The sequence below is a fragment of the Leucoraja erinacea genome, chromosome 4 (genome assembly GCF_028641065.1).
Source record: "Leucoraja erinacea ecotype New England chromosome 4, Leri_hhj_1, whole genome shotgun sequence".
Classification (NCBI taxonomy): Eukaryota; Metazoa; Chordata; class Chondrichthyes; order Rajiformes; family Rajidae; genus Leucoraja; species Leucoraja erinaceus.
Genome location: NC_073380.1, coordinates 55,241,941 through 55,255,290, shown reverse-complemented (window position 1 = coordinate 55,255,290; position 13,350 = coordinate 55,241,941). Strand labels below are relative to the sequence as shown.

The following is a 13,350-nucleotide window of genomic DNA, read 5'->3' as shown; positions in this document are numbered from 1 at the left end:
CACGCTTGGCTATAGATGGAGCAGGATGAGCATGTTACGGGTGCACAGTAGAAAGCATTTTATCAGGATGCATATGGTTTGGGAACATTCATGACCGCAAGACATTACAGAGAATTGTGGACACAGCCCCGACCATCAGACAAACCAACCTCCGTTGACTCAATTTGTACCTCGCACTGCTTCAGCAAAGCCACCAGCATAATCAAGGGCCAGTATCACCACCGACACTCCCTCTTCTCCTCGCTCCCATCAGGCAAGGGGTACAGGTGAAAAGCACACCTCCAGATTCAGGAACAGTTTCTTCCCAGCTGTTATCAGGCAACTGAACCGTCGAATCGCCAACTAGAGAGCAGTTCTGAACTACTATCTACCTCTTTGATCGGACTTTACTGGCTTTATGTTGCACTAAGCGTCATTCATGTTATTCCCTTTATCATGTATATCTGCACACTGTGGACAGCTCGGTTGCAATCATGTATTGTCTTACCTCGGTACCTCGGCGACAATAAACTAAAACTAAACTCTTTAAGGCGCACCAAGTGATGCCTTGCCCAGAGGAACAGCCAACCCACACTCAGTCATCGGCTGTAAGACACTAGGGTCAAATAGCGGCAGGAACACCAGCAGTTATACAGCAAAGTGCCGAGTGCCACCGCAGGGCAAGTCTTACCGCGTGTGGGTCGCAGCCGCGTTTGGTCGCCAGTGGCCGGGAGCTGCGGACCGGCGGGGGCGAAGCCACACCACGTGACGGAGCAGCCCGCAGTCTGCAACGGCGCATGCCGGACCGCCGTGCGGGTGCCGGACCGCCGTGACGGCGCGTGCGTATCCGGCGACCGCCGCTACTGCGCGTGCGCGTCTGGCCGAGTGCCGCGATTGCGCATGCGCCTTCCACACGCCGATTCAATGCTGATGTCACCCAAAGCAAAGACCCTATAGCGCTAGGATCTTTGATGTCACCGACGATGAAGCCTAGGTCACCCCTCGCAACCGCCCCCCCCCGCCATGGTAGGAACGGAGACTACAACTCCCATGAGCCGTCGGAAGCAAAGATGATAGAGCGCTTTATCATCTGTGGTTGGAAGGGATGGGGATTACGGATCCCGCAGGGCACCACGGCTGCCTTGGCGTTGACGCGGTGCGGTTGCAGTCGGACTACAACTCGCACGTTGCCCCGCGAATGCCGACACCATGTGCCGCGGGGGAAGGACACGAGGACTACAGTTCCCACGGCGCATCGCGGCTGCCTGCACGCTGCGCCGATTGAAATGGACCCGGGACTACAACTCCCTTGGGGCACCGCGACTGCAAGTGAGCTCTGATGATGGTGAAGAATGAAGAGACTGCAACTGCCTTGATGCACCGCGACCGCCGACGAGTTGCAACTGCCTTGATGCACCGCGACCGCCGACGAGTTGCAGCGATGAGAAGTGATTATGGGACTACAGTTCCCGCCGTGCACCACGGCAGGATTCCGGGAAGTTGGCGCATGCGCACTGTCCCTCTTGGCGGACTCTGCCCTGCCCGCAGTTGTGGACAAAGATAGGGCACGAGAGCAACATCTTTGGTTGTGGACCTTTTCCCGGAGACAATGTCAGCGCTCATCAGGCGGATCATCAGCACCGCCAAAGCACCAGGAGCTATCGGCCCTTACAGGTAAAGCCAACTTACACTGATTTGCGGAGTGAGACGAGGCAGATGCACGAACTTAAAACTTTCGTAATCCATTGACACAAATGTACTATGTTTACATTATGTACTATGTTTACATATTCTGTTTTGCTGCAGCAAGTAAGCATTTCATTGTCCTATCTGGGACATATGACAATAAAACACTCTTGACTCTTGTTTGAGTAACTCAGTGGGTCAGGCAGCATCCCTTTTAACCAACACTTCTGTATTGTGACAGAGAAGTATACTTTAACACTAATTTAACCATCAGAACACATTAGGATGTCGCCACACTGTAAAAGGCATGGTGCAAATACAAGTTGTTGGTTGCATCAAAAGCCAATATCAAACCAATATTGCCTTCCCAAATCAACACAGCGTGGAGGTTAGATAATAGTAAATCTCTCTCTCTCACTTCATAGATTTTATTTAGAAACATAGAAATTAGGTGCAGGAGTAGGCCATTCGGCCCTTCGAGCCTGCACCGCCATTCAATATGATCATGGCTGATCATAGCCTACTGAACAGTTCCAATCTTTTCTGTCTTTATTTTGGATTTTAAGAGACATTTGGACAGGTTTATGGATACGAAACGTTTAGGGGGATATGGGTAAAATGCAGGCAAATGGTTTAGCTTATTTTATTGTCATGTGTACTGAGATCATAAGTGATAGGAACAGAATTAGGCCATTTGGCCTATCAAGTCTACTCCGCCATTCAAGCATGGCTCCCTTAGGTGTCAGAGGTTATGGGGAGAAGGTAATGGAATAGGGTTGGAAGGGAGAGATCCTAGGACCCACTGCTCTACAACACTCCCCAGGACCTTACTGTTCACTGTGAAAGTCCTGGCCTGGCTTGCAACACTTCACAGTAAGGTACATTTTGCAGCCCACTTACCCAGCAGTTGTTCTGCATGATACAAGAAGAGAGAAATTGTCAAGATTCGTTAAATAAGATGTAAAGTCACTTCAATTTTCTGTAAAATAATCTTACAGCTGATGGAAGTGCCTTGGTACATTTTAGTTTTGAGATGCAGCATGTCCATACCGAACGTCAATTATCCCGTACACTAGTTCTATCCTACACACAAGGAACAATTTACAGAAGCCAATTAACCTACAAACATGCATGTCTTTGGGATGTGGGAGGAATCCGGAGCACCCAGAGAAACCCCACATGGTCACGGGGAGAACGTACAAAATCCGTACAGACAGCACCCATAGTCAGGATTGAACCCAGGTCCGTGGAGTAAGGCAGCAACACTATAGCTGTGCCGCCCATGTTTGTCGAACTTTGGTACCCAGCGTCATTGTTCTTGCAACACGTGAGCTCCAAAGATCATTTTGTTGCTTCACTATTAACTTGTCCGCAGGAACCGTAAGCAGAAGCGATTTCAACCATGGCTGTGACTCGAGCTTTCATTTATTCTCCTAAAGCCCCGGTTAGACTTGGAATTTACAGGTATTACAGATATGCGTTTCCCTAACCTGCTGGGGGGTTATGTTGCTATATTGGTTTATTTGCTTTTTAAAGGTGAGGAAGCAGATTTTACGATCTGTTAAAGCTTGGTAATTTTGTCTGCTGCTCTGCTTTCTCCCTGCTGGGCTCAGTAGTCCATGAAATTGGAGCCCCAACAATGGATAATTGTGGGCTCCACCTTTCCTTGGTCATCAATGCTCACTGATTTGTTCTGTACCTTTTCATACCTCTCGTTTCCCCCTCCCCTGACTCAGTCTGAACAAGTGTCTTGACCCGAAACGTCACCTATGCCAGCTCTCCAGCATCTCTGGAGAGAAAGATTAGGTGACATTTTGGGTTAGAACTCTTCTTCAGACTGAAAGTAGAGGTGGAATTATGGGGAATAAACTGGAGACCAAAATAAATCAAGGCCTTCGAATAAATCGGTGTGCTGAAGTAACTCAACGGGTCAGGCAGCATCTCTGGGGAACTTAGATAGGCAATGTTTTAAGTCTGGACCCTTTTTCATGCCTGATTGTGGTGGAGGAGGCGTGGAAACAGGCCCTACACCCCACCAAGTCACTGCTGCCCATCGATCACCCATTCACCCTACTTCTACATCATTCCACTTTCTCATCCAATCCCTACACACACTAGGGACAATTTACAGAGGGCAATTAACCTACAAACTAAAAAGGTGGGAGGAAACCGGAGCACCCGGAAAAAACCCGCACACTCACAGGGAGAACATGCAAACTCCGTACGGACAGCACCCTTGGTCAGGATGGAACCCGGGTTTCTGGTGCTGTGAGGCTGCCAAAGTGAAATATTACTTAGCATGTCATTGATTTTCCATTAAATATTCAGTAAAAGTGTAACAAACCTGCTCATGTATCAGAGACACTGACAGATTATTAACAAAGTCCAGGAGTACAGATTTCAGATGGCATCTATACTTAATGAATAACTAAAGAGTGAAGATAAACTATTCTGATTTTCTCTCTCTCCTCTACTGAGATTATGAATGGGTTGACATCAATGCAAGTCCTCCTGAGATCATTTTCAGTGTTGTTTTATGAAAATTGTCATTTTGGCCTAATGTTTGTGGACAATTAAGTGAATGAGCAAAAAACACAAAGTGGGGAGTAACTCAGCAGGTCAGGCAGCACCTCTGGAGAACATGGATAGGTGATGTTTCCGGTCTGAACCCTTCATGTCGTTCTCCAAGGTAGCTGCCACATCCACTGAGATTTAGTTTATGTTTGGGTTTGGTTTTAGGCTTCAGAGCAGAAATTTCTTCTCGGGCAGTACTTGATGCAGTACATACCTGTTACGGGGAATCCCTGCTGCGTGTATGTACGATAATGAACAGTGAAGCTCTTCAATCTACCAGATTCACAAATCCACAGTATGGTCTGGCCAAACATTCCATAGTGGAAGCATGAAATGCTCTAGAGAGAGTGCAGCGGATCTCTGCTTGTCCTTGCCTTTGCCATCAAATGTGAAGTAAAAATGTAGCAAACGTGTTCACATCCCAGAGAGACTGCGTTTCTCTAGAAGTGCTGCCTGACCCGCTGAATTACTCCTCACTGTGTTTTGTTGCTCATTCACTTCCTTCACTGTTAGGGATTGGAGCATGTGGTCATAAGGAGGGACTGGATAGGCTGGGTTTGTTTTCTGTGGAATAGAGGGCCGAGGGATGACCTAATTGAAATCGACTTTATTATTAAGGGATTAGAGAGAACATAGAACAAAACAGTACATTGTAGGAAGGAACTGCTGATGCTGGCTTACAATGAAGATAAACACAAAATTGCTGGAGTAACTCAGCGGGTCAGGCAGCATCTCTGGAGAAAAGGAATAGAATGTTTCGTGCAACATAGAAGTCCAGTCTGAAGAAGGGTCTCAACCCAAAGAGAAATAAGTTTTTTTTGGCCTTCCATCACAGCAATGTGATGGATGTTTATGTAAAATGTAAATTATGTTGTGTCTGGTGTCTTATTTGTTTGTAATGTATGGCTGCAGAAACGGCAGGGGTCCAAATGACAATTAAATTGACTATTAAATTGACTATTGACCTATCCCTTGCACCAGAGATGCTGCCTGACCCGCTAACTCCAGCATTTTGTTCCTATAAAACAGTACAGCACTGGAACGGGCTCTTCGGCCCACAGTGCTTGTGTCGTACATGATACCAAGTTAAACTGATCTCATCTGCCTGTACATACAAGATACATGATCCATATCCCTCTATTCCCTGCACTTCCATGTGCCTATCCAAAAGCTTCTTAAATTCCACTATCATTTCTGTCTCCACTACTACCTTGGTAGTGTGTTCCAGGCCCTCACCACTCTGTGTAATAACAAAGATCTTACCCTGCACAACCCCATTAAACGTTCCCCCTCTTATCCATATCGTATAGCGACACCCTCTAGTGTTGAACATCTCCAACCTGGTGAAAAGGTTTGGACTGTCTATCCCTCTCATAATTTTATATACTTCTATCAGGTCTCCCCTCAACCTCTGCCATTCCAGAGAAAACAATCCTAGCTTATCCAACCTCTCTCTATAGCTGAAACCCTCTAATCCAAGCAGATAATAAAACATAAACTCTATCTTATAGAAAGAGAAATTGCAAAGCTGCGAGCCTCCACTGTTGGATGGTGTCCTATTGGACTGTGATAAGTGTATGCTATGTGATTGTATTCTGTAGCCAAGCTGTGGTGGTGGATCGAACTATGTACATTTCTGGGCAATTGGGGCTAGATCCTGCAACTGGGCAGCTTGTAACTGGAGGAACATCACAGGAAGCCAAGCAGGTAACACCTACTACCATCTTGAACAAGTGCATTGACTATACAAATGTTAAGAATTCTCACTTCCCAATTCTCTTTCAGAAATTAATTGTGCTTTACCTCTTGACTCTACCCATATCTTTATCTTAATAAGTTGCATTGTGCGTTTCTCTATGACCCTCATCTTTTCATCCTGTTCTCCCAGTCATTGAATTCCAGTTCATTTAGACAATTTAATTTAGAAATACAGCATGGAAATAGGCCCTTCGACCCACTGAGTCCACACCGACCATCGATCCCCTTGAACACTAATTCTGTGTTATCCCACTTTCTCATTCATTCCCGACACACCAAGGATGATTTACAGAGACCAATCAGCGTACAAAACCACACGTCTTTGGGCAAGAAAACCGGAGCACCCAGAGGAAACCCACATGGTCACAGGGAGAACGTACAAACTCTACACAGATAGCACCTGAGGTCACCATCTGTCCCGGGTCTCTGATGCTGTGAGGCAGCAACTCTACCAGTTGTGCCACTATGCCGTCCTCAATGGTATCCTTGTGTAATAGTAGTTAACTGATCTAATCTCCATTGTTCTTTATTCCCCCACCCTGGGCAAAATACTCTTTATTCCCTCTATCTATTTGTTTGTTACAATTGACTGGCCTAATGTCCATTGGCATGATCTTGACCTTTCCCATTTGGTGGAACAATAATTGAAGGCATCCTTGCCTTGTGATTTAGTTTTTAGTTTAGAGAAACAGGGTTCTACCCAGGCCTACCCAGTCCATGCTTGGCCAGCGATCCCTGCACACTAACACACACTAGGGACAATTTACAATTATGTCAAGCCGATTAACCTCCTCGCCTCTTGAGTGTGCGAGGAAGCCGGAACACCCGGAGAAAACCCTTGCCGGTCACGGAGAGAACGTACAAATTCTGTACATACAAGCACCCACAGTCAGGATTGAGCCCGGGTCTCTGGCACTGTAAGGCAGCAACTGTACTGCTGTGTCACCATGCCACTCTTATTTGGCCTGATTTATTGGTGCCAGTGGGTGATAACCCTCATGTATCTTGTGTGAAGATCCTCTATGAAGCTGAAGTGATTCTCTCAACTTCGTCTTCAAGCTGAAGTGACTCTGGATTACTTGCAGGCAGATGAGATGGGTTTATCTGGGCATCACGTTTAGCATGGACATTGTGGACAGAAATGCCTCTTCCTGTACTGTTCTATTTTCTATTGTATTTGTATTTTATGTGTGGGTGTAGAGCAACTAAGCATTACATATCGATGACTTGCGGAAAATACATAGAAAAGATAGAAAATGTACAACCAGAAATTGGCAAAGAACTCCAAATATTGGTTAATACACAAAAGGACACAAAGTGCTGGAGTAACTCAGCGGGTCGGGCAGCATCTCTGGAAAACATGGATAGGTGACTTTCCACATGTTCTCTAGAGTAGCTCAGTCTAAAGAAGGGTCTCGACCTGAAACAGCACCTATCCATGTTCTCTAGAGATGCTGCCTGACCTGCTTACTCCAGCACTTTGTGTCCTTTTGTCACAAGCTTAACTGGTCCATGCTTTACAGCATCCACCAGCCTACCCTCATCAAGCATCTACATCATTGCCTCAAAAGAAAGATTAATCAATTTTGTAAGGCATGACCTCTCCCCCACTGACGTTCCCGAATGTCTAGGCTTTCACCAGATTCGATTAGTTTAGATTAGTTTATTGTCACATGCACCAAGGTACAGTGAAAAGCTTTTTTGTTGTGTGCTATCCAGTCGGAGGGAAGACTATACATGATTACAATCATGCCATCCACAGTGTACAGATGCAGGATCAAGGGAATGACTTTTAGTGCAAAATAAAGTCCAGTAAAGTCAGATTAAGGATAGTTTGAGGGTCTCCATTGAGGTAGTTAGGTTTGCTCTCTAGTTGGTGATAGGATGGTTCAGTTGCCTGATAACAGCTGGGAAGAAACAGTCCCTGAATCTGGTGTGCATTTTCATACTTCTGTTACTCCTGCCTGATGGAAGAGGGGAGAAGAGGGAGTAGATCCTACCCATAATCTTCAATAATTTCCCTACCACTAATGTAATGCTTGTTGGCCTGCAATGCCTGGTTTGTCCATAACAGAGGAGCAGAATTGTATATTCATGCATCCACTGTATTGGGGTTACACATTTTGGTTGCATTCTAGTTTTCAAAGTGGAAGGGGGATAGATGGAAGCAGAGCGGTGGGGTGTGAAGGGACTGGGTTGCACCTTGTTATTAGGAATGCACAAACTAATTGATGGATTTTGTTTTTGACAGGCTCTCATCAACATGGGAGAAATCCTGAAGGCTGCAAACTGTGACTATAACCATGGTATGAGGTGTAAATGTACCATTGAGGTTATTTTATTTGTGTGGGAAGGGACTGCAGATGCTGGTTTACACTGAGGATAGACACAATGTGCTGGAATAACTCAGCAGGTCAAAGGAATAGGCGGTGTTTGGTATTGAGACCTTTCTTCAGACCTCCAGCACTGAGTTACTCCAGCACTTTGTCTATTTTTCAGATAATGTTATTCATAAATACAATCACGTCTCAAGAAAAGTCTTGACTCGAAACGTCACCCATTCCTTTTCTCCAGAGATGCTGCCTGACCAGCTGAGCTACTCCAGCATTTTGTGTCTATTGCGTTTATCTGTAGGTTTAGGTTTATTATTGTCACGTCTACCGAAACAGTGAAAAGCTTTGTCTATATACTATCCAACCAGATCGGATAATACTATAGAGACACAATGAACTGCAGATGCAGGTTTACAAAATAGTTCTGGAGTGGTACAGTGAGAAAGGCAGCATCTCTGGAGAACATGTTAAACATATGTACAATTGGTAGATCAAAGGAAAGATGCAGAGTGCAGAATATAGCAACATTCTAGTGCATCTTCCACAGGAAAGCCCAATGTCCACGATGGGGTTGGGGTGACAGTACCATAAGCCTATGGCAGGACGTTCAGAAGCCTGATGGAGCGGAAGAAGCTGTTCCTGAGTCTGGTGGCTGTGGTCTTGTAGCTATAGCCAAAGACAGCTGAGCTTTTAATCATAAATGAAGGCAAACAAGATCGGAAGTGAGTCTTTGGAGAGAACATAGAAAATAGGTGCAGGAGTAGGCCATTCGGCCCTTCGAGCCTGCACCGCCATTCAATATGATCATGGCTGATCATACAAATCAATATCCCATACCTGCCTTCTCTCTATACCCCCTGATCTCTTTAGCCACAAGGGCCACATCTACCTCCCTCTTAAATCCAGCCAATGAACTGGCCTCAACTACCTTCTGTGGCAGGGAATTCCACAGATTCACCACTCTCTGTGTGAAAAATGATTTTCTCATCTCGGTCCTAAATGACTTCCATCTTATCCTTAAACTGTGATCCCTTGTTCTGGACTTCCCCAACATCGGGAATAATCTTCCTGCATCTAGCCTGTCCAACCCCTTAAGCATTTTGTAAGTTTCTATAAGATCCCCCCTCAATCTTCTAAATTCTAGCGAGTACAAGCCGAGAACGTGACTTAATGGTTGGCCTTGACTATATTTAATTTGGTCATACAGCATGGAAACAGGCCCTTTAGCCCAACTTGCCCATGCTGACCAAGATGCCCCGTCTACACTAGTCCTTCCTGGCAACATTATAATTATAAGGATGAATTGATGTATCGAGTTGCATGGACTACTTCCAGAGAACTTTGTTATAATAGACATTTAAAAACAAAATGCATCTTGTTGATTTATAAATTGTTCATATGCTAACCCTTTCATTGCCAGTCGTTTTGTACCGTTAATGAGAGTTTCCTTGATTTATCTCCTAGTTATAAAAACAACTGTTCTGCTGGCAGACATCAATGACTTCAACTGTGTTAATGAAGTTTACAAGCAATGTAAGTAAAGATGTTAGAGAAGTAGAAACAATGAACTGCAGTTTAAAAAAAAAAGACATTAGTGCTGGAGTAACTTAACAGATCAGGCACAATCTCTGAAAAAACAACTTGAAGATGGGTCTTGGTGCAAATCGCCATCTATCCATGTTCTCCAGGGATACTACCTGACCCAGAGTTACTTCAGCACTTTGTTTCTTTTGTAAGTAGAAATATTAAGGGGCTGTCCCACTTGGGCGACCTAATGGCGAGTTTAGAAGAGTTTGAAAAAATGTCATGTTGAAGACCTCCTTCCACTATGTTGAAGACCTCCTTCGACCTCCTTCGATTATGTTGAAGGCTAGCTTCGACTAGCTACGACTAACTTCGGGAAAATTGGACACCGAATAGTGGAGAGAGAAGATGACCTCCTTCGACCTCCCGTCGACTATGATGAAGATTATCTACGACTACCTTTGACTACCCTCGATTACCTACGACTAACATGCCGACCTAATATGACCTACTACAACCTACAAGTAAAAAAAGTGTTGATTTTTTTCCATGGCGACCTTTTTTTACTCGCGGGCATTTTTTAACATATTGAAAAAAAACGCCGCAACCTAGCTGATGAGGCCTCCGGTACGTGGAGACCACTCTCGAACATGAAGGAGAGTTACGAAGACCTCCTACGACCTCGTGCCGACCATGCTGCGAGTATGAGCTGAGGGCAAACTCGCCAGAACTCGCGGATTAGGTCGCACAAGTGGGACAGGCCCTTTACATGGATCATGCGGGAGTGGGGAATGGAGCTGGTAAATTACTCCAAATAAGCATTCACAATGAAGTGTAATATTTAGAAATTCAATTTTGCAGGAGATCTGAGGAGAAGTATTTGTGGATCTTCCTTGTAATGCCAAATGTAATTAGAGATTTAGTTTAGATTCGAGACACAGCATGGAGGACAGAACTTGGAGCTATGGATATTAACGAATGGACATGGAACTCGAAAGCAATTTACTTATTCAAAGAAGATCAAGCAGTGGTTGAGTTGGATACTATGGATGATTCAAGAGGATACTAAGAGACACAATAGTTGGGTTGTTGCTCCAGCAGATGTTGATTTGTTGGAGTCCTGGGAATTGCACTAGATTTGGGAGGATTATCACAACTTTTGTTTTCTGTAATCTCCATCTGATTAAATTTGTGTTTTCTTCTCAGATTTTAAAAGCAACTTCCCGGCCAGAGCAGCCTATCAGGTTGCTGCATTGCCACGGGTGAGTTGATGTGGCTGGCTGTGTGTGGGTGTCTGTCTCTGTGTGGGCATCTGTCTCTGTCTGTGTGGATGTCTGTCTGTGTGTGGGTGTCTGTCTCTGTCTGTGTGGGCATCTGTCTCTGTCTGTGTGGGCATCTGTCTCTGTCTGTGTGGGTATCTGTCTCTGTGTTGATGTCTATCTCTATCTTGGGGCCATGTGTCTGTGAGGGCGTGCGTCTGTTGGTGTGTACAAAATGTTACAATCATACGTTTTACTATTTTTCTCTAATTCCACCCTTGGCATATTACTATTGTACAAATTTGAACTCCCTCAGCACCAATGTTCACTTGCAAAACACAGTGCTGGATGGAGGCAAGCGAGGAGGTGTAGGGTCAGGTATTACATATCCTGCGGTTGCAGAGGAAGGTACCTGGGGAGGACACTTTCTGCTTTGCCCACCCCTTCCCGCAGTGCCATCTCCGCTCCTCACTTCCTGCAGAGACTACTACCTCCGCAACATCTTAGTTCCTTCATACCTTCCTACCCTAACCGCCCCCCTTTCCCGGTTGCCCATCTGCCAATCATACCAACCCCCCCCCCCCCCCCCCCCCCCCCCCCCTATCACCCACCAAGCTGTGTCCTGCCCCCCATCTCTTACCCAGCCTTCCCAACCTTACTACAAGTGGGTAAGCCAATTGTAAATGAAATTGCCATGGAGTTAGAGGGAGGTAGCGGAGGGTTGTGTTTCAGATTGAAGACCTGTGACCTATCATATGCTGCAGGGTCTGGGCTGGGTCTTCTGTTCATGATTCAAGAATCTTTTGTGTTGTGCTCAGTTTTGGTCAGGCTGCTATAGGAAAGATGCCATTAAGCTGGAAAAAGTGCAGAGAAGTTTTTTAGTTTAGTTTACTTTGGTTTAGTTTATGGTCATGTGTACTAAGATACAGAGAAAAGCTTTTTTGTTGCGTGCTATCCAGTCAGCGGAAAGACTATACATGGAGAACGAAGGGGGATCCGGCGGAGGGCCACCGAGAATGAAGGAGGTCTTGGGGGTGGGGGGCTGCCCCCACGTGCGGTGGCAGGCAATGGATAAGACTGTTCGGTGCTTTTGTAACTTTGCCGGCGCCAACACGTTGCGACTTTGTGTACTGCCTAGGTTGTATGCAAAGCAAAGCATTTCACTACACCCAGGTACATGTGACAATAAAGTATAATTAATTCATTCATGATTGCAGTGTAGCCGTCCAGTGTACAGGTGGCATAGTGAGAGTAAGAAATGCTGCTGATAGACCCAAAGTAACTCAACGGGTCAGGCAGCATCTCTGGAGAAAAGGTATAGGTGATGTTTCGGGTCGAGAATCTTCTTCTGACGTGATTGTATTTCTTCAGATTGAGAGTCGGGGGAGAGGAAAGGAGAGATATGAAATGGTACAGAGAAAGAAATGAATGAAGGGTATGCAAAAGGACCAATCAAAGTCAGCACTGATGATCAAGGAAAGTTAGAGCCCATAAGGGTCTATTGTTGGCTGCGGAGGTGATAACAAGTGATATAAACAGTGAAACTAAGCAGGATGACAGTAAAAGTAGTAGGATGACTATGGTGGGAGAGAGAGGGGATGTAAGTGTTACTAGAAATTAGATAAATCAATATTTATACCACAGGGTTGACCCGCTGAGTGTCTATCTTTGGTATAAACCAGAATCTGCAGTTCTTTTCTACATAAAAAATGCTGCTGTAGGAGTAGAGGTTTAAAAGAGTGGAGCGATTGTAATGAATGATTGCAGATCTGCTTCTTGGACCAGCATGCCTGAGAGTCGCCCGACTTGAGTGCCATCTTGGGTCATAAGGATGTTGCCAGGACTCGAGGGCCTGAACCATAGGAAGAGGTTGAGCAGTCTAAGACTTTATTCCTTGGAGAGCAGGAGGCTGAGCAGTGATCTTGCAGAGGTGCATATGTGTGACTTGGCTTTATCTTCCCTGCAGGGGGGTCGCGTTGAGATTGAAGCTGTGGCGATTTTGGGACCCATCGTGAACGCAACCTTAGAACAAAAATTATAAACCAGGATCAATACTTTGGGAATCCAATACACACACAAGAAGGCACTACTTGAGACATTATTGCTGCCATGCATTCACTGCATCGATGAATAATGCAATAAAATATTTTTTCTGGTATTAATGGCATTTCATGCATTACTTTATTTTCACATGCTAAATTATCCACTCTAACCTGTGGTTGAGGTGTACCTGATTT

General features: G+C 45.3%; 2 protein-coding genes across 6 annotated transcripts in view; one reads left to right on the top strand and one right to left on the bottom strand.

The window, feature by feature from the left end:
* pop1 (POP1 homolog, ribonuclease P/MRP subunit) overlaps positions 1–775 on the bottom strand; it is a 42,588-nt gene extending 41,813 nt beyond the window's left edge. For 2 of the 4 annotated variants that reach the window (XM_055634325.1, XM_055634329.1), the window contains exon 1: positions 671–775. The gene's annotated coding sequence lies outside the window, so the exon portion shown is untranslated. Of the gene's footprint in view, positions 1–487; positions 645–670 lie in introns of those variants that run through there. The other 2 variants (XM_055634327.1, XM_055634326.1) reach the window with 2 other exon arrangements.
* A 700-nt stretch (positions 776–1,475) lies between these two features.
* Positions 1,476–13,271, top strand: rida (reactive intermediate imine deaminase A homolog). 2 transcript variants are annotated; one of them, XM_055634324.1, is made up of 7 exons: positions 1,509–1,653; positions 3,041–3,129; positions 5,841–5,946; positions 8,249–8,303; positions 9,795–9,863; positions 11,061–11,116; positions 13,080–13,271. In XM_055634324.1, the coding sequence occupies exons 2-7, from the start codon at positions 3,068–3,070 to the stop codon at positions 13,152–13,154; spliced, it is 423 nt and encodes a 140-aa protein (XP_055490299.1). In that variant the 5' UTR covers positions 1,509–1,653; positions 3,041–3,067; the 3' UTR covers positions 13,155–13,271. The 2 variants fall into 2 exon arrangements, with proteins under 2 accessions (XP_055490298.1, XP_055490299.1); XM_055634323.1 differs by lacking the exon at positions 3,041–3,129 and having other exon boundaries at positions 1,476–1,653.
* Positions 13,272–13,350: the final 79 nt, after the last annotated feature.